At 43.8% G+C, this 20,987-nt stretch overlaps 1 protein-coding gene and 1 long non-coding RNA gene across 2 annotated transcripts in view; one reads left to right on the top strand and one right to left on the bottom strand.

The window, feature by feature from the left end:
* The window catches only part of Abcc2 (ATP binding cassette subfamily C member 2), a 53,751-nt gene that overhangs the window by 11,584 nt on the left and 21,180 nt on the right, over positions 1–20,987 (top strand). Inside the window, exons 4-18 of the mRNA XM_005063560.4 lie at positions 1,310–1,444; positions 1,647–1,754; positions 2,288–2,343; positions 3,631–3,865; positions 5,793–5,956; positions 7,331–7,508; positions 10,291–10,545; positions 11,541–11,606; positions 13,070–13,207; positions 13,811–13,957; positions 14,563–14,647; positions 15,315–15,381; positions 16,787–16,913; positions 18,944–19,120; positions 20,315–20,482. Coding sequence (XP_005063617.1) covers positions 1,310–1,444; positions 1,647–1,754; positions 2,288–2,343; positions 3,631–3,865; positions 5,793–5,956; positions 7,331–7,508; positions 10,291–10,545; positions 11,541–11,606; positions 13,070–13,207; positions 13,811–13,957; positions 14,563–14,647; positions 15,315–15,381; positions 16,787–16,913; positions 18,944–19,120; positions 20,315–20,482 — 2,106 coding nt within the window. The remainder of the gene's footprint in view (positions 1–1,309; positions 1,445–1,646; positions 1,755–2,287; positions 2,344–3,630; positions 3,866–5,792; positions 5,957–7,330; positions 7,509–10,290; positions 10,546–11,540; positions 11,607–13,069; positions 13,208–13,810; positions 13,958–14,562; positions 14,648–15,314; positions 15,382–16,786; positions 16,914–18,943; positions 19,121–20,314; positions 20,483–20,987) is intronic.
* On the bottom strand, positions 1,349–15,501 carry LOC121139962. The gene is made up of 3 exons (XR_005876745.1): positions 15,349–15,501; positions 9,605–9,664; positions 1,349–1,438 (listed from the first exon to the last, which is right to left on the bottom strand). It is a non-coding gene; the product is annotated as an uncharacterized LOC121139962 (long non-coding RNA).

The raw sequence follows: 20,987 nt of genomic DNA, 5'->3' as shown, positions 1-20,987 counted from the left end.
GTGGTGATGGTGATAATGCATGCCTTTGATGCCAGCACTTAAGAGGCAGAGGCAGGCAGATCTGAGTTTGAGGTCAGCCTGATCTACAGAGTGAGTTCCAGGATAGCCAGAACTGTTTCACAGAGAGACCCTGTCTCAAAAAACAGAGGGGGGATAGGGGTGGGGGATGGGGGAGGGAGGGAGGGAGGGAGGGAGAGAGAGACAGAGAGAGAGATTGAGAGAGAGAGAGAGAGAGAGAGAGAGAGAGAGAGAGAGAGAGAGAGAGAGAAGCTTTGATGTTTCTGTGTTCAGTACAAACTTGGAGTGCTCTAGTCCTGCCTTCATTCATTAATGTGATTTGGCAGTTCTCCAGGAATCTTGTTTGTGATCACTGCCCAGACAATGGTGTCCTGCTGTATCCTACAGCTGGGTGATACAGAGCTGACTTGGTTGATTTTTCCCCCAATTCTTCATTCAGTGACATTATGTGGGAATTGAATTTACTACAGCAGCACTGTTTACACCAGGACAACTGACAATTGCTACAAATCATGGCTTTTCTCCCTCCAGAATAGTGATTTTGCTAGCACAACACTAGGTATGGGAACCAACATGTTTGAGTGAAATGATACAAGGCAAGGCTTGGGCTTTTTTAAAAATGAGTTTCTTAGATCAATATTATAGAATTGAGATATAGTCAACTGTATACATTCATCAGAATCTGCCTCCTTAACCTGACCACTGCCTGCTATTGATTTCCTTGTGCCTGAAAAGGTTTTGTAACTCTCAAAGTAACTCCACTAAAATGTAATCCTAACACTCTGTTTTCCTGCTTACTTCTCACCTAAGTAGAGATGAAGCATTAGAGAGAGGGCCCAACAGCATCAAAGAAGAAATGTAAATCTGACCTCCATGTATTCTCTGCTGGCCAATCAGCTTCAACTCCCATTTCTCCCCTGTTCCCTACACCCTTCCTCCTCCATCTGTGGTGGTGACACTGAGCTCAGGGTTTTCTGTGAGTCCTTGGTGGTGACACTGAGCTCAGGGTTTTCTGTGTGTCTGTGGTGGTGACACTGAGCTCAGGGTTTTCTGTGTGTCTGTGGTGGTGACACTGAGCTCAGGGTTTTCTGTGAGTCCTTGGTGGTGACACTGAGCTCAGGGTTTTCTGTGTGTCTGTGGTGGTGACACTGAGCTCAGGGTTTTCTGTGTGTCTGTGGTGGTGACACTGAGCTCAGGGTTTTCTGTGAGTCCTTGGTGGTGACACTGAGCTCAGGGTTTTCTGTGTGTCTGTGGTGGTGACACTGAGCTCAGGGTCTTACGTTCCCTCCAGCTCCTGGTGCTAGTGACCCAGCACAGCAGGCAGCGGTGCATACAGAAGAACTCTTGGTTCCTGTCCATATTCTGGGTTCTCTCAATCTTCTGCAGCACGTTCCAATTCCAGACTCTGATACGAGCTCTCCTGCAGGTAAGGAGAAAGGGGAGGTGACAAGAAGACATACTGCTGGAAAGCTTAGGACTCACAGAAGATGACCGCAAGCAATCTGAGCTCCAGGATAGGATTATACCAAAGGGTTTAGTAATGTCTTTAATCCTAAACACTGGTACGCAAGGATTGTTTAAGACTGTGATTAAAAAAAAAAACTCATTTTTTTGCCTCCCACCCACAGGACAGCAAGTCCAACTTGGCCTATTCCTGCCTGTTCTTCGTCTCCTATGGGTTCCAGATCATCATCCTTATCCTTTCTGCCCTTTCAGAAAAAAGTGACCCATCACATGTGAGACTCTACCTACATTCATTTCATATGTTATTTAACTGGAGGGTACTCAAGCATAAGTAGCTTGGAGATGTCTGGGTTTCATGGAGTTCTTGTGAACCCATAATAAGGTACAGATTGAATGCAACTAATCCAAAACTCTAATATCCAAAATTCCCCAAATTCGAAACTTTCAAAAAGACTGTACAATACTGCAAACTGGAAAAACTTCAAAACCAGAAACACGATTGGTCCCATTCAATAAGGGATACTCAACCTGCAGTATAGAATTTTTATGTATCTAAAGAAACAGAATACTAAGTGTATAGAAACACCAACTTCCATGTTCACCTGTAAATGTTCGGCACAGGCACCTAACTCACATACCTACCCCAGAAAATCTGGTTGTTAGAGCCTCCAAATACATGCTGAGCCAACAGCAGCCAAATGGCTAGTCTCTGAAGACACATCTAGAAAATCAGTTTCTAATTTTAGAGTCCCATAGAGTTCCTATTTTCAATTGATTTACTTTTTCAACATCTTCTTTTTTTCAGAATACATCATCCACGGCTTCATTTCTGAGTAGCATTACGTTTAGTTGGTATGACAGGTAGGAAGTGCCTGGATTGTGGCTTTCCTCTATCCTTACGTGCTCCCTTCTCTGAAAACGGGGAAAAGCTCAGCTCTTTAAAAAGTGCCTCCTGTGGCCTCCATTTCTCTTCTCTTTAGAGAGTTTGGGTGAGTTTAATTCGGCCCCTTCGCTGGATGATTAGGATAAGGAGGAGAAACTGGGAGGTGATTGTTTCTGGTAGCCTGAGAGTTCCGTGGGAGAAATAGGAGGAGACAGCGGGACGGGAAAGGGGGAGTGTGGAAGCAGGTGATGTGCACAGGCTTGGAGGGAAAGGAAAACACAGCAGCTGGTGCTACTGGATGGTCTAGAGCAGCTGCCTTTGGTCTTTGTAGTTTGTGGACCTCTGACAGGCTAGGGAGGTCCATAAATACTTTACACATATTGGACACAGACAATAAAAATATTCAGAATATCTAAAAGCAGGTTATTCTTTCAGAGGACCCGAATTCTGTTCCCAGCACTCATATCAAGTGGCTCACTTACTATCTGTAACTCAAGGTCCAACAGGATCTCATGCCTCCTGCATATACAGACACCTGAGCATATGTGCACATACTCTCATACAGACATGTATGCATACACATAACTAAAAGTAAAATAAAAAAGCAAATGTGTGATATAGTAATGAATACACTTTAAAATAAACTCATTAAATTTAAATATCTAATGATAGATCTCATAAGGATCATAATTTGAAAGTAGCAATGGGCCTAAGTTAGCCATGAAAACATCAATGGTTTCTCGTGGTAACAAAGACACCATATTCTGCCCATATTAGGAGAAAAGACTGGATTTCAGTTATGAGTTGTTACCAATAAAGATGTAATTAATTTTCCATTCATGTTCTCAAGCCCTGAGTTAGAGAGGTCCAATCTAAAGATACAGTATGAAGGCAGTTGTGAGATGAGCTGCATTTCCTAAGAGCATCATGGAGGTCCCTCGAGGAGATGGCAGATTCGAGAGGCAGTTGGCACTTGAAGGAAAAGGACAGAGGGCAGGAGGAGCTGATGCCTTTGACTTTGATCCAGTAGAGCCTCTTGCTTTCTATTTTCCATATTGTCTTCTAAACCATTGTCTCTGCGTTCTCCCCGCTCTTCTGTTAGATTAAAGGGCCAGGAGATATGTACAAAATGTCATCCCTCTATCTGAGATCAGGAGGACAGGCTCTATAGGAAGGAGGCAGACTGACAGAGCACACAGGGTTTCAGCCGTGGGTCATTCTTGTTCAGCACATAGGGTTTCAGCCACGGGTCATTCTTGTTCCAGCACTGTTCTGAAAGGTTACAAGCATCCGTTGACACTAGACGATATCTGGGATATTGATGAAGAGCTTAAAACAAAGCCAGTCACAAGCAAGTTTGAAACGTTCATGGCAAAGGACCTGCAGAAAGCCAAGCAGGCGTTTCAGAGGCGGCGGAAGAAGAAGCCACGGAAGAACCACGAGGCCACACTACACGGTTTGAACAAGAACCAGAGTCAAAGCCAAGATGTTCTTGTCCTGGTAACTTTAACACAGGTGTCTGGGTGAATGTGTTGTGTGTCTCAGGCAAGAAGTAGTGTTGTTTCTGACATTGTTTTCACATTTTCATACTGCCCTACACTTCCACTGTGCTTGTATTAGTGACACACACTTCTGTAGTGGCTGAGTGGGGGTGAGTGGGTGTATAGTATACCGTTGTTTCTCCTTTTGAATATACTTGGAAATTTTCATAGTGTAATAGTGATAATAATTAATAATAACAATATAAATAGTATTACTATGGCTAGGGAGATGGATTGCTCAATGGGTAAAACACTTTCCACATAAGCCTGGTGATCTTCGTCTGAATACCTAGAACCTGCATAAAAGCTAGACGAAGTATAACAAATATCTGAATCCTAGGTAACTACAGGAAATGGGGAGTGGAGAAAAGGAAAAAATGCAGAAGCTCTTAGGCCAGCTAGCCAGGTTTAAGCAGCAGGGAAGGGACCCTATCTCAAACAAGCCCAAGACCAACATGTGAAGGTTGTCATGACACCCAGGTGCACACTTTTGCACACCTGCAACCTGCACTCTCACACACAAACATCCTTTCCACACATATATGCATGCGTGCGTACGTACACACACACATGCGCGTGTGCGCGCACACACACACATACACACGATTACTAGAAACTGCACTGTATTGGAAATTAGAATTAGTAGCTAATGTATTGACTCATTTATTCAAACATGTTTACTGAGCACAGATTCGTGTGTATTGGGAGTAATGGATACAATAAACAAGTCTGATAGAAAGCTCATCTTTAGAGAACCAGGGGAGAAAGCAATTAGCCCATCAATATGCTGAGGGGGTCAATGCTATTAATAAAATTAAAAACAAGCACGGCACAGTGATCACTCAGGAAGTTCAGGCAGGAAGGAGAGCGTAAGTTTGAGAGCAGCTTGGGCAACATAGTGAGAGGAAGGGAATGGTTGGGAAGGGCAGAGGAGCGAAGGGAGGATGACAGAGCGCCTGCTTCACCTGTTGATGACCCTGGGATTGATTCCCAGGAGAAGAGGAGGAAGATGGTGTCGGGGTGGGAAGAGGACAGGGAACTGTGCCATCCCCAAGCACCAGAGCCAGAAATCTGAACCCAGGTCACCAGCAGGGTCATTTCCTCCCTGAAACATGGAAGGAGGCAGGACTTCGCCTTTCTTGCTTCTGTTCTACGCTGGAAATCCCAGGCCTAGACACAGATACATCTCCATCCCAGTGTAGCACTGAGCCTTTCTCAGGGTGGGCTTTTAAACACAAAAAATCATGTTCTGGGTTGACATACTTCAGTAAATAAGAACAGTTAGCCAGAAGCAGAACTACAGATACTAAGATGTATGGCTAGTACATTTGAAGACTTTCCCAGAACTGTGGACCTTGATGGATTAGGTCTTTGCTTTTGTTTTGGCACGTGGTACAGTCTACCTGCTGAGTTTTAGGGCCTGGGTGGTACTTCCATCATGGAGTCAGTTTTGCTAAGGTCTGGGGCTCTGTTACATACTAAGCCATGACTTCAGACCTGGGATTTTTGAAAGTCTTTTTATGTAGTTATGGCTGGCCTTGAACTCACTGTGTAGCTCAGGCTGACCTTAAATTAATGATCCTTTTGCCTTAGCCTCCTGAGTACAGGAGTTCCCAGTGTCTGTCCGTGCTTATATTTATGATGTATTCTCTCTAGTTTGCTTGTCTGCTCTTCCAATCCAAAAGATATTATGGTATGAGTTGGTGGGGAAGAGAGAAGCAGGAAGACAGTGGGCAGCAATAAGGGAGTGAAGAGAAGATTACAGCTCCATAGAGGGGGCGGTGGGCTCATGGGCCCTGCTGGAGCCTGGAGCCATTCAAAGCACACTCTCATGAGGCTTACACTGCACAATTCTGTGGATGTAGTTGTTTTGGTTTTGTACCTAGGAAGAAGCTAAAAAGAAGAAAAAGAAGTCTGGGACCACAAAAGACTTTCCCAAATCCTGGCTGGTGAAGTCCCTCTTCAAAACCTTCTATCTGGTGATCCTGAAGTCCTTTATATTGAAATTAATACACGATATTCTCCTGTTTCTGAGTCCTCAGCTCCTGAAGTGAGTTCCCAGGACTTGCTGTGCTTTCTGGGCCTTCCCTGCTCTCCCCTGACCTTGTATATGCAGGCAAGAGTGTTCACTGAGTTCCTGTTTTTGGAAACCACTTCTACTTTCCAGCTCTGTGTATACAAAGGGCACAAGGCCATTTTCAAGATCTAAGATGGCATTTTAGCCTCCCTCTTTTCTGTGTCCCTCTCCTAAGAGGCATCCACATACTCATTAGACTTTTTTTTTGTTGTTAAACTGAACTAGTATGGATTGAGCCACACCTAAGAAGTGGGCAGCATGCTTCAGGAGAGTGACTAACTTCATCTCTTCATAGCCAGTACCTTCCTTAGAGTGCTCATTGGTGGGGCTTTGCAATCTGCCATTGTATGGAATGAGTGACCAGCTAGAGAGTCCTTGCCTCGTCTGGGTATGACCTTGCGTTGTCTAAAAATGAATGGACCTGATCCCATTCCCTATGACAGGGCTGAAACATGACAGTGGCAGGGTGTGTGTGTGTGTAGGAGAGAGGGGGGAGAGACAGAGGGAGAGAGAGATTTCTCTAAAGATCTCCCCCCACACACACCTTTTTTTAGAGCCTCTCTATGTTGCCTATGCTTAATTCTTGGTTCTCCTTCCTTGGTCCCTGAGTACTGGGATTGCGTATTTTAGCGTTTCTACTGTTTTGATGAACTGCCTTGACCAAAAGCAAGTTGGGGAGGATAGTGTTTATTTGGCTCACATTTCCACATCATACTCCATCAGCGAAGGAAGTTGAAGCAAGAATTCAAACAGGGCAGGGATGATGAGGCAGATGCTGATGCAGAGACCATCAAGAGGTGCTTCTCACTGGCTTGTTCCTCATGGCTTGCTCATCCTGCTTTCCTATAGAACCCAAGACCACCAGCCCAGGGATGGAACCACCCACAATGGGCTGGGCTCTCCCCCATCAATCACTAATTAAGAAAAGTTCCCAGTCAGGTGTGGTGGTACATGCCTTTAATCCCAGCAGGACATCCATGGCTACTACACTGAGAAATCCTGTCTTGAAAAAAGAAAGAAAGGAAGGAAGGAAGGAAGGAAGGAAGGAAGGAAGGAAGGAAGGAAGAAAGAAAGAAAGAAAGAAAGAAAGAAAGAAAGAAAGAAAGAAAGAAAGGAGGAAAGAAAGAAAGGTTTTCTACAGGCCAGCCTACAGCCTGATCTTACGGAGGCATTTTTTTTTTAATTGAGGTTCCTTCCTGTCAGGTGACTTTAGCTTGTGTCAGGAACAATTTTTGTTGTTTGTTTAACTACGGTGCAGGAGTGAAGCTTTGGCTGTACATAAGTAGAAGAAGGAACCTTTGGAGACCTAATGAGTGAGTATCACTTAATTTGGTTTTGTTCCTGCAGATTTCTCATTGCCTTTGTGAGCGATCCTGAAACATATGAGTGGGTTGGATATGTCTCTGCGATCCTGATATTTGCTGTGTCTCTCATCCAATCTTTCTGCCTTCAGACTTATTTTCAGTTGTGTTTCGTGTTGGGAATGAGTGTACGGACAACTGTCATGGCTTCTGTATATAAGAAGGTAAGTGATTATGTCAAGTATAGCCAAAAAAATAAAAGAAAAAGAAACGCAGAAAGAAAGAAAAGAAAAAAAACCAAACCAAAGAAAAAAACAAAAAATATGAACATTTACTCCAAGACTGAGGAAAATGTGATAGAAATGAAAATTGATGTCAGCACTTAATTTTCATTAGTTATAAGGTTCCCCTAAATCCTTCTTTGAAAATTAAAAAATGAAGTGTTTGTGATACTGAGCATCCTAGAAACAGGCTAGCAAACTGTCCAGGGTCTGCCATTCAGCCCTGAAGGCTCAGACACCCATTCTCCTTGTGTCTCTTGACAAAATGGAAAGCCTCAGGAAATAAGGTAAAGCCGGAGAAGAAGGCACTGAGGGTCACACTCTTAAAACCACCGACATTTAATTTTAGAAATACTTTTGTTTTGTTGTATATTGTGTGTTGGGTGTTTTGTCTGCATGTATGTATGTTCCCTATATGCGTGTCTGGTGCCCATGAAGGCAAGAAGAAGGCACAAGAACCCCTGGAATCAGAGCTACAGCCTGTTTTGAACCTCCATGCGGATGGTGGGCATTGAGTCTGAGTCCTCTGGAAGAGTAGCCAGTGCTCTTAACCACTGCGATGTCTCTCTCTTCAGTCCCTGACCACCAACACTTAACTCAAATACTTACTAGTAAGGGTTCAAAGACCTGATGTGTCTGCCCTAAATCTAATCTTACCGTGGGGTTAGAATGCTGTGTGAGCCAGGGCACTTCACCCTAGACTATGTTTTCCCCAGAAACTTCTCTTTCTTGTTCTTTCTTCTCTTTGTGTTTGTTGTTTTGTTTCGGGGTTGCTGATGATCAGACTTAGGGCCTTCTGTGTGCCACACAAACGTGCTGCCACTGAGCTGCACCCCCAGACTAGCAGCTACCAAACCTTCCTCAGCCTATTTATTTATTTACTTTTTAATTTCAACTATATTCTCTCATTACTGAGCTCTGTAGTTTTGGGAGGTGTTCTATTTGCTTGAGATGATTTTGCTCATCTTTCCTCTGATACATGAAATTTATTTGGGTGCATGTGTATATATGTGTAGATATATGTGTGTATGTGTGTAGATGTGTGTATGTGTGTGTGTGTGTGTGTAGGCATGTGTATAGATATGTGTGTGTGTGTGTGTGTGTGTAGGTGTGTGTATGTGAGAGAACAACTTGCAGGAGTTGGTTCTCTCCTCCCACTATGTGGCCTCTAAGGATCAAACCCAGGTTGACAGGTTTGGTGGCAAGTGTTTTTACCCGCTAAGTCATCTCTCTGACCTGGTATCAATCAATTAGAGCAACCAGGAGAGTTCTTCAGGACAGGCTCTCTACTTTTATTTAATTCTAATTTGTCTCAAGCTGACACTAAAGTCAACCATATCACACACACTGTAGTTCAGGATGGCCTGAACTATGAACTTCCAGCAATCCTCCTGCCTCAGTTTCCTGAGTGCTGAGATTACAGATGTAAGCTATTCTACCTAGTTCTGTAAGGCACAGTAAGGCACAGTGGTGTGAATATTAGTCTCCTGATCTCCCTAACATGAAAGCAGAAAGCCTATATTGCAAGATTCAGGCATGTAGAACTTGCTTGTGAACAGTAGAGAAAGCATGTTGCTTCAGACGTGTGACCCTCTGCAGCTTTCCTCTCCATTCTAAAAATCTGTGTCCTTGATAATGCTTGCATTCTGCAAGACTGGCTGAATATAAGTTAGCTATCTCGACGGGCGTTGGTGGCTCACGCCTTTAATCCCAGCACTCGGGAGGCAGATCTCTGTGAATTCTAGGCCAGCCTGGTCTACAGAGAGAGTTCCAGGACAGCCTCCAAAACAATACAGAGAAACCCTGTCTCAAAAGATGAAAAAAACAAAGTTAGCTATCTCAAAAGTCTACAAAGGGGCTGGGGAGATGGCTCAGCAAGGCAAGATGCATGCCACCAAGTTGATGGCTGTGAGACCCTCCCATTACACACACACACACACACACACACACACACACACACACACACACACACACTAAATAAGCAAATAAAACACAATAAAATGTTGTCTGTAAGGTAAGAATCAACAATGCTAACTTACTCCTTCTCTTCTTCCATTTTTAATTTCCTCGTTTTCTCCCATTCTTCAGTATTGAATTGCCTATGATACAATAGTGAAATGGGTAAATATAGACCTTGTCCTCACAGTTTACTTCTGATAAATATATAGAAAAATAAAATAACTATGGTTCTTTATAATTAAGATAAAGAAAGAATTAACTACAAGCCGGGCGGTGGTGGCGCACGCCTTTAATCCCAGCACTCGGGAGGCAGAGGCAGGTGGATCTCTGTAAGTTCGAGGCTAGGCTGGACCGACAGCCTCCAAAACAATACAGAGAAACCTTGTCTCGTAAAACCAAAAAAAATTAACTACAGAATGTTGTAAGTTACAAATTGAGGTAACTCTTGTAAATTTGGGGGTCTGGGTAGTCATTTCAAAAGTTGCATTTAAGTTGATACCAAAGGATAGATGGGAATTTTCTGGACGAAGACGTGTATAGATGGATAGCATGTAATGAAGGTGAAAACCAGAGAGACAAGTGGTCAAAAATGAGCTAACACTGTGTTAAGGTTTGAATGAAAAGCTGTGGTCCCATTGAGAAGCTTTGTCTGCATGGAGCCCATTCTTCTATTGTCTTCTCATTTTCTGAGGTCCTCTTCTTCTTCTCACTATCTTTTGTCTTATCTGCTAATCCTTACCTATTCCAATCCTATTTTTATCTGTAGGCACTGAGCCTTTCTAACTTGGCCAGGAGGCAGTACACCATCGGAGAGACGGTGAACTTGATGTCTGTAGATGCCCAGAAACTAGTGGAAGTCGTCAACTACATGCACTTGGTGTGGTCAAGTGCTCTGCAGATTGCCTTATCCATCTTCTTCCTGTGGAGAGAGTTGGGACCTTCAATCTTAGCAGGTGTTGGGGTTATGATTCTGCTAACCCCAATTAATGCAGTGCTGGCTACCAAGAACAGGAAGATCCAGGTAAAGGAATCATCACCGTGTGCATGTGCCTTTTGAACATATGAGTTCCGACTTACGCTGCTAACTCTTGCAGGGAACTGGGTAGGGAAAGCTTCTGGGAGACTTTCTATACCCCAGATATACTTAGCTCTTTCTGTCTTCCTTGTGGTCTCTGACCACTCAGTATATAGTTTTCCCCCTGGCTCTGCTAAGCTTCCTCCTGAAGTGATTTTTTAAAAATCTTGCTTCTCCATAATAGCAAAATAAACCAACCAGATATAGCATCTACATGAGTAATCCCACCTTTCAGTTATGTCCTGACAGTCACCCTACTGTTTCTAGGTGGCAGTCCTCCAAGCAGACAGTCCTTAGCTCTTCCAAGAATTGCAGTAGTGGTAGACTCCCTAGCATATGTGATCTATTCATTCACTTGTTTTGTATTCATTTAGTAGTAAATATTGTCTTAACTCTATTGCATGTCTTACCAAGGGCACAGCAAGGAATCAACAAGAATCCTACTCTCATGATTTTGTATTGTGCTCCCAGGGGGGAGAGACAGACAACAAAGGAAAAAAAATCAGTTCGTGATGAGTACTACACAGAGAGCTGAGTGTAAAATGATAATGAGTGGGTAGATGTTTTCAAGTAGGAGGTCAAAGGAGTCCCCTGTGAGGTGGATGTCTACAGCCAAGCTCTGAAGGACACATCCTGCCAATGGAGGTGTGAGCCTTGGGAACAGCAAGGGGAGAATGGCCTAAGGACAGAGTCCAGTCAGGCAAGGGCTACAGGAGGACGGGTAGGAACAAGCTTGGCATCTGCCAGGCTCAGAAAGACTTCCGGGTCAGAAGAAACAAGGCAGGATCAGGAAGAGTTGGAGAGAAATAATCTCATTACTGGACACCTCACGTTCTGATAAAATGGCGGCCACGTCTTCCACAAGGGCCTACCATGAGCAGCAAGCCCGGACTTTCCCTCACAGAAGTACAGTTTGGTTTTGTCTTTCTTTCTCTTGGCAGGTCCAAAATATGAAGTATAAAGACAAGCGGTTAAAAATCATGAATGAGATTCTCAGTGGAATTAAGGTAAAGAAAACAAAAGGTCATGCAGAGGAAATCCTCCGGGTGTAGTGTCAGAGACAGTGAATGATTCAGCTGCTGAGTGGCGTATGACTCCTGATTCCTTTACCCACAAGTCTCCGGTTTCCTCTTCTAGCCCTAACCCTTCTAGATAATCTTGAACCTTGATTTCTTTTTATTTACCCTCAATGATTTGCCTTTACATTTTACTATACAAATGTTTCAAAATAAATTTTAATTTGTTTAACAATTTTATAAATAACAAATTTTGATTTATGCTTACCACCTACGTACACCATTTCCCTCTCTTATCCCCCTCTATTCCCTCTAAACTCTTTCTTCTAGACACACCCACCTCTAATTTCCTATCTCTTAAAAAAATATATATAACACCCACTGAGTTTAACTAGGGTTATTTGCATGTACATGAGTGTAGAGCTATTTACTCAATTATAGAAATTTATCACTAGAAGAAAAATCATTTCCCTCTCCACAGCAGCCATTAACTACCAATAGCTCCTCTTTAGAGTGAGGCCTGGGAGCCCTCCCCTCTCCGCGGTGAAGTGTTGGCAGGCTCGGCCTGTGGATAATGACAGTTGCCGGGAGTGGCTGAGTGCGGTGTCAGTGTCATGTACAGAAAGCAGTGCTTTGCAGTGCCCTCCCACGTCCTCCCATCCTCCGCTCTTATGTTGCTTCTGCTCCATCTTCCATGACGTTCCCTGGGTCTTGGGGGTAGGAGGGCGGTGATTTGGAACCACCGTTGAGGCTGAGCTCCACTCAGTAGCCACTTACTCTTAGCGCTTTGATTAATTGTGAGTCTCTGCAGTAGCTGCTGCCTCCTGTGGCCACTGCTTCCCTCGCTGACCAAGGCTGAGAGCAGTGCCCGGTTTTTTTGTCTTAATACAATATTTGTTTTATTTTTACTTCTCTTTGTTCTCCCTTTGTCCCTCCATCCCTCCTCTTTCTGTGTGTGAGTGTGTGTGTGAGTGTGAGAGTGTGTGTAAGTGTATATGAGTGTGTGTGTGAGTGTGCAGGTGCCCATGGAGGCCAGTGGTGTCAGACCCATTGAAACTGTTCCTGTTTCTTCAAGCTCAGATATTCTGTCGCCTCCTTGATGTGAAGCCTTCCACAGAACCTTTACGTGTTTCCTTATTGCTTAAGTGGAAACAACACTAAAAAAGTGGGTTGACTAATTCACCTCAAGTTACTCAGAAATTTCCAAGCTTTAAGTTCTGTGTCTTGGCAACTTTATTTGGAAAGGCAATCTAGGATAAAAAAAATAAATAAGTGAAGCATGTATGGTAAATGCCTTACATTTAGCAGGTTGTCGATAAATACAAGTAAAATCTCTATAATCTAGATCTCCAGCCCCAAATTTTTGGTAACTTATCCTGAAATAATGGTGGACCATGTGTACCTAATGCCCTTTCAGGAAACAATGTGAATTTTGCTGTTCTCTGACCCATTAGATCCTGAAATATTTTGCCTGGGAACCTTCATTCAGAGACCAAGTCTATGGCCTTCGGAAGAAAGAACTCAAGAATTTGCTGATATATGGTCAGCTGCAGACTCTGATGATATTCCTCTTACAATTAGCGCCAATCCTGGTGAGTAGAAGAGGAATATGGACTGAGGTCATGTTCTGAAAAGGAAAGTCTGTGCTAATAGCTTCCAAGCATCTCTAAACTTGATCCCTAGATTCAGGGAATTTGCTAGTCTTCCTCAAACTCCTACAACTGCAACTCTAGTCCTCCCCTTCATGTACTGCTGGGTGATCTGGTAGCCACTAGTGAGGTTTCAGAACGTTCATCACGAATGAGGTCCCCGGAATGACTTTCAAGGAGGGCTTGTCTTCCTGTGGGAAGCAATATGGATGTGGTAAAAGGGACAGCGGGTCCAAGCTCTGACCTTAGCAGTCCATTAATCGACTTTGTTACCTTGGGAGAGGTATTCCTTCCTCTACTAGGATCAGTTTTCTTATGGGTAATCTGAAGAGATTGAGATAATCCCTAACATCCCTTCAACTCTGATATGCCGGGCTCCTGAAACTTAGCTCAAAGGTGTGTGGACCGTTTTAGTAGTGGGTTTCTCGTTTTAGTAGTGGGTTTCTCGTTTTAGTAGTGGGTTTCTCGTTTTAGTAGTGGGTTTCTCGTTTTAGTAGTGGGTTTCTCGTTTTAGTAGTGGGTTTCTCGTGGCCTTCTTCTTCCTAGGTGTCTGTGGTCACCTTCTCTGTTTACGTCCTGGTGGACAGCAACAACATTTTGGATGCAGAGAAGGCTTTCACCTCTATCACCCTCTTCAACGTCCTTCGATTTCCTCTCACCATGCTCCCCATGGTGATCTCTTCAATACTCCAGGTACATAAGAGCTCCTTTGCTACCTGCTTAATTACCTTGTAGTGCAAACTACTAGCCTACTGGATCTCATTCTAGCACCTGCTGGTAATTGTTAAATTAAAAGTGCATCTGGGACGGGCGTTGGTGGCACACACACGTCATCCCAGCACTCCGGAGGCAGAGGCAGGCAGATCTCTGTGAGTTTGAGGCCATCCTGGTCTACAGAGCAGGTTCTAGGACAGGCTCCAAAACAACACAGAGAAACCCTGTCTCGAAAAACCAAAAAAAAAAAAAAAAAAAGTGCATCTGGTTTCCAGAGACCAATGGACCGATCTTAATAAAATCATAAGCTCTCTGAGGCCCAGTTTAGAATGTGGATGATCATACTGACCTCATCCACTTCATAGGGAGACAGTCTTACAAAGGCATTAGGAGGCCACAGCAGGCAGATCTCAGAGTTCAAGGCCAGCCTGATCTACACAGTGAGTTTCAAGACAGCCAGGACTACAGAGAAACTCTATCTTGAAAAACCAAGCCAAACCAACCAAACAAAAATTATGGAGTCCAATTCGAGGTGTCTGAGTTACTGAATGTTTTGTTCTTAGAATCTTTGTGTCCTTCTCTAGGCCAGTGTTTCTATAGAACGGATAGAGAAGTACTTGGGAGGAGATGACTTGGACACATCTGCCATTCACCATGTCTGCAATTTTGGTAAACAAATTTGGAAATTATTTCCACCAATTATTCATAGTGCTGGCACCAGACTGTTTGTAGGCAGGAGCTTAACCACAGCAACTAATTTAATGGAAGAGCTAGGGAATCCATCTTAAATTGATTAGGCTTGTAGAACAAGCAATATAAGCTATGTTCACACCAAAAGAAAAGTGCTTAGCCAGATTTCTAAGCAAAACACAGTTAGCAATTCTGAGATAAGCAGAGAGTCCTGCAAGCAACCCAGAAAGCAGAAGACAGGCTGGAGTGGGAATTGGGAAGGTAGCTTGGGGGTGAAAGAACACATGGGTTTTGAATTGGAAGGCATCTACAGTCCAAAATCGGGAGGGCTTAAATAAGAAAGTAGAACTCACACAGAAGACTAGGCAACGGAGGACTGGGATGTGGGGGGGGGCGGCCTGGGAGTGAGGGGGTGGGGCATATAGAGGTCCAAGGAATCTGAGATCCCAAGGTTCCAACAGGCAGGCCTTTGGATTCACATCCTGGGAACTACCATTACCTCCTGCTGGTATAAGCTCAGCACCTAACAGGTGGTTCCAGAGGCTGGTAGAAGAGTCAGGGACACGGGCGGACTGAGGAAAGGCTGATGTTCACGTGAGGACCTACATTTAACTAAAAGAGAGGGCTTTTTCTCCCCCGTCACCAGATAAAGCTGTGCAGTTTTCAGAGGCTTCCTTTACCTGGGACCGGGACACGGACGCAACCATCCGAGAGTGAGTTTGTCTGCTTGCTTTCCAGCTTCCTTGGGGCCCTCCTGCCCCACCTTATTTTCAGAAGAATCTGTGCAGTGGAGCACCAGAAAAGGCCATGTGTTGTATTCACTTGGGCCCTGGTTTAGGCCACGCCCTAGAGGGATGAGCTGAGAGCGAAGGCCCTGAGTCATTGCTGTGGTTATGTTTTCCATCTGCTTTCATGCTGCGAGCCTGTGAAAGATATTTGCTCCCCCACATGACAGGTGGAGAAAGTGCAGGTCCTGGACTTCAGAGTCTGGCTTTTCTCCCCAGACTAGACGATGGGAACTATTGCTATAGATCTCCAAGCTGCATGTGGCAGTACACACTGGTAATCTTAGCACCCAGGTGGTACAAGCAAGAGGATCATGAGTTTGAGACCAGTCTGGGCTATCTGGCAAGACTCTGTCTCAAAAAAAAAAAAAAAAAAAAAAAAAAAAAAAGGAAAAAGCTACTGTGGATTACTCTTGTTCAGTGAGTGCACCCCTGCAGGAAGGCGCCTGTTAAGCCCTCCCTGCTTTGGACTCTAGATTCTTGGTCCACTCAGGCTATGGATACCTGCCAATTCAGAACCTGTGTGTTCTTTCACCCCCAAGCAAAGAGCCCTACGACTCCACACCCTATCTCATACTCCCACAGCCTTGGAATGCACTCTGGGGTCAGCACCAGGATTAGTCAGAGCAAAGGCTGTTGCCCTAAGCATCCCAGACCAAAGGTCTCCTCTGCAGACTTGACTGGACTTGGTTCCCTGCTACAGCCAGAGGAGGTTTGGAAAGACTGTGTGGCAGGTTCCTGATGTTCCAAGTACGTTAGGAACTCAAATAGTCAAGCTGGCACCAAGAGTTCCTGGGATTCTAGCCCAGCAGAGACTCCTCCCCATTCAGAGAAATCAGAACTTCAGAGTTTGGTTAGGGTTAGGTAAGGGAATTTGCTTTCAGCAAGTGTCACTCACAGAATAAAGAAATCTGAGAAACATTAATTAACAAGTTTAGTTTAGAAAACTCAAAATCCAACTCTTAGTCCTGAGGAAGTGACCTTTTAAAATTGCCCAACCCAACCGTGTCAGAGTTGAGACCTGAACAAATCAGGTGTCTAGGTTCCTGAGAGGGTGTTGTTCAACCATTGGACCTAAGAGAACCCCTGCCCCAGGAGAACTTTTACTGTTGCAAATGCACCTTTGACAGTGAGTGGTTTAATGAGTTTGATAGCTAGAATTTATTTTTCTGTTTCTTAGAACTTAGCAATAATAAGTCATACATCGATGACAAAGTTTCTAGTCTTGAGAGAAAAATGACCTAAACACAGAATTCTTGTAGAAACCAGAGAAGTGACTTGAACTACTACCCCCCCCACACTCATTTCCTTAAAAAGTATTTCTCTCTTTCAGTGTGAATCTGGACATAAAGCCAGGCCAGCTGGTGGCTGTGGTGGGCACTGTAGGCTCTGGGAAATCATCTTTGATAGCAGCCATGCTGGGAGAAATGGAACACGTCCATGGGCACGTCACCATCAAGGTGAGTGGAAGTGCAGTGGAGGCGATTTCTGACCCCAACTGTGGCTCTTTCCTCATGGGATAGTCCACGAGCGCATGAGGTCCTAGAGACATCTGGTGTAGTAGTGGACTGGAGATTCCCTGCCTCTCCCCAGTCTTGTACAATCAAACTCTGTGCATAGGATCTAGGAATCTGAAGTTTTAATGAACTGTCCACGTGATTCCTATATGCATAGCAAGGTATTGAAACTGTTGACTAGAGACATCTTCCTTAACAGTATAGACATTTCTGCTGTAAATACATGTATGTGTCTGGAACACACCCCCATCTGCAAAATTGTGCAATAAAAGGAAAAGGGCCTAGGAAAAAGTTTTAATAGGTTACTCAAAACTTAACTTTGTAGGACTGGAGAGATGGCTCAGCAGTTAAGAGCACTTGCTGCTCTTGAAGGGGACTGTTTTTGATTCCCAGCACCCACAGGGTGGCTCAAAACCATCTGTAACTCCAGTTCCAGGGGATCCAATATTCTCTTCTGGCTCTCTGGACAAAAGACATGCATGTGACATACATACACACATGCAGGCAAAACACTTAAACACATAAAAATAAATCTTTAAACAACAAACTTAACTTTGTGACCAGAGTACCAACAGTAAACAATAGTAAAATCAGTAATGAGTATAAAATCAGTACTGGCATTTGTAGCTAACATCATCATTACTCTCGAACATCACCCTCTTCTGTCCCCAGTGATGGGAACCGAACCTCATACAGACTAAGAAGAGCTCTGCCTCTTCCTATTCCAGCTGTCTCTTGCGTCAGTCCCACCCCCGCCCCATGTGTGTGCACGCGTGTGCTTGTACATGTGTGTGCTTGTGCCACGGTGTGCATGTCAAGGTCAGAGGATAACCTCAGATACCTCTGTTGTTTACCACTGTGCATACCGGGTTAGCTGACCCACAAGCCTCCAGAAGGGACTGTACTGTCTCTGCCTCCCAACTCCCCTTAGGAGCACTGATATCACAGACACATGCTTCCCGTGGGCTCTTGGGATTAACCATCTCCACCATCCCCTTTTCTTGCTTTTTAGTTTGAGACAGGTTGCAGGCTGTCCCTGTGTGTAGCCGGTCCCCGTGTGTAGCCCAAGTAGGCCTCGAGTTTGTGATTGACTACCTCAGCCCCCTGAGTAGCTTTTATTACAGGCATGTGTCGCAATGCCCCGCTTACCTCCTTCTTTGAGGGCCACATCTTTAAATACACTTCCTCATAAAATATTAAGTATAGTTTGTTGGTTTTATTTGTATGAAACCAGAGGAAAGTGATTTCATGGCATTTTCATGAACTCTCTGAACTTCTCCTCTGAATTAAATTGACAGGAAATTAGGAGCAATTTTCAATCATTAAACAAGCCTATTTGGACCACAAAGAACTTTTTGGCCTCTTCTAAGGCTTTCTTTCTAATTGTGAGAAAGTTTGTGTCTGGGTCCTTTACATTAATCTGCTTGGAAACATTTCTTCTTCCACAGCACTCTGAGATTGCTCCCTTATTTATCAATCTCCAAAGAACCAATAATACATTTTTTTTAAAACGTGCACTATATCAGAGACAACTACAGATTTAACTTTGCCTCCTAATTCCTTTTAGGAGACTTTTTACTGCTAACTCACGACTCCGTTATTTCTCAAACACAGGGATTGCTTAGTCTCTATCGCTTTGGTGTGTTAATTTCAGCCACTTGGGGTTTTCTTCCTAGGGTGTCATCTATGCCTTTTGAAAATGCTCTAATCAAGTCGTTGACTAAAACCCTGTTTTTAGCAGCATGTACATTCCTTCTGATTCTCAGAATCAGGGGAAGAAGATGATAGTATGAAACGGTGTGCAGGGGAGAGGATGGTTTGATGGTAAAGAATTGGGTCTTCCTGGTCAGCACATTAATAAACACCAGGTGCTTAGGGAGCCTGATGTTCAGCGCTTCAAAGCTTCTCGCCACTCTTGGCTCCAGCCTCCGTTTCTGTGTGACTGCGACATGGTTTGATCCTTTCCCATTTAGGGCACCACTGCCTATGTCCCTCAGCAGTCCTGGATTCAGAACGGAACCATCAAAGACAACATTCTTTTTGGATCCGAATTCAATGAAAAGAAATACCAGCAAGTTGTTGAAGCTTGTGCTCTCCTCCCAGACTTGGAAATGTTGCCTGGAGGAGATATGGCTGAGATTGGAGAAAAGGTACTTGGGGCAAGGAACCTTGAAGGGTACAGAAATAATTGAAGAAAACCAGCAAGGATTGTAGTGAAAAACTGTGTTGATAAATCATGATATTCACAACCACACAAAACACATTTGTATGACTGCATGCTTTATATAAATTACTCCAGTTTTTGTTTTGAGTCATGATCTAACTATGTAGCCTTGACTGACCTGGAGCTTGCTATGTACCTCAGGCTGACCTCAAACTCACAGAGATCCACCGGTCTCTGCTACCTAGGTCCTAGAATTAAAGGCTCGCCTCAAATGTTTTACACTTTGTACCTGAAAGCAAACACAAGAATTGATAATCTGAATCAAAGGTAATAAGGCAAAGGAGCCAAGAGCCTAAGTTTATTATAATGACCCAGAGTTGACTTGTGCCATTAAAGGTCTTTAATAAAATTTTAGCTGGGCATGGTGCCACATGCCTTTAATCTCAGTACTCAGGAGGCAGAGGTGGGTAAATTTCTGAGTTTGGGGCCAGCCTGGTCCATAGAACCAGTCCTAGACAGCTGGGGCCACACAGAAAACCCCTGTCTAGAAAAACTACAACAAAAAAGATGTATTGTAAAAAAAGAAAAATGATTTGAATAACTATATTATATACATTGGGTAGATATAGCATTATTTAGAAATTTTTGATTACTACATTTTAAGATATTTTTGTTCTTTTTCCCTTAAAAAAAAAAAAAAGAACATCTAGGCTGGACCGACAGCATCCAAAATAATACAGAGAAACCCTGTGTCGTAAAACCAAAAAAAAAAAAAAAAAAAAAAACATAACCATCCTCTGGGGGCAAGGATCTTGAGACAGTAGGAGATGAGCGAAAATACAACTCTAGAGTTAGAGTTCCTTTAAGTCAGGATCCATTGATTGAGCAACTAATTAGGGGCAGTGACTCCGCGTTTGTGTTAGCTCTCCCTTCTCAGAGTGGAAAGTGTCAAAATTATTCAATCGGTAAGCTGCATGGTAGAATGGTTAACTTGGGCATGACTAATTATTTGGGCTAAAGTTGTTTGCCTTAATAGAAATGACAGGTTTATATAAAGAAACATGACATTTGAAAGCCCTTAACACCTTATTGAGGCAAATGTCTCTCTTTTCTCCTCCTTATCAGATTGCAAAGCAGGGACTAGGGCATGTTGCTTAATAGAAATTACTTTCTTCTTCAGGGTATAAATCTCAGTGGCGGTCAGAAGCAGCGAGTCAGCCTGGCCAGAGCTACCTATCAAGACGCAGACATCTATATTCTAGATGACCCCCTGTCGGCTGTGGATGCTCATGTGGGGAAACACATTTTCGATAAGGTCTTAGGCCCCAATGGCCTGTTGAATGGCAAGGTGAGAAGTTCGATGATGAAGGCGGGAGGCGAGGGCTTGGGGGTGTGGTCATGCACATCTCTCAGGACAGCATTGTCCCGAAGAAGCTTTTCTTACGTATCTCCTTCCTGTCAGACTGGTTTCATTAAAGTATGTCCCTTGAAGGCTCTGGCTATACTGAAATTAACTAATTAGAGGCTTACTCTGTTGCCCTGATACTGAGTGTCTTAGGATAATTGGAAAAAAAGTTAGATCTGGGGTTATATGTGTGTGTGTGTGTGTGTGTGTGTGTGTATACATATATATGTATCCATAAAAATGTCTTTGTCCCTCTGTTGCTAAGACCATTTTCCTTAACAACAGGCAGGGATATGCTAACTGTATTTAGCTTGTTTCCTTCAAGACTTTTTGAATGCTGCTAGCCAGAAGACGACAGAGATGCTGAGGCAACCTGCTCTTCTCTTGAGGCCTTTGCCTCTGTCTTAGTTCAATGGGTCTGCAGAAAGTCAGTCTTCCTCCTCTTCGT

This window comes from Mesocricetus auratus, unplaced genomic scaffold (genome assembly GCF_017639785.1).
Source record: "Mesocricetus auratus isolate SY011 unplaced genomic scaffold, BCM_Maur_2.0 Super-Scaffold_4256, whole genome shotgun sequence".
Lineage (NCBI taxonomy): Eukaryota > Metazoa > Chordata > Mammalia > Rodentia > Cricetidae > Mesocricetus > Mesocricetus auratus.
The sequence above is the reverse complement of the archived record's forward strand: the minus strand, read 5'-3'. Positions and strand labels throughout refer to the sequence as shown.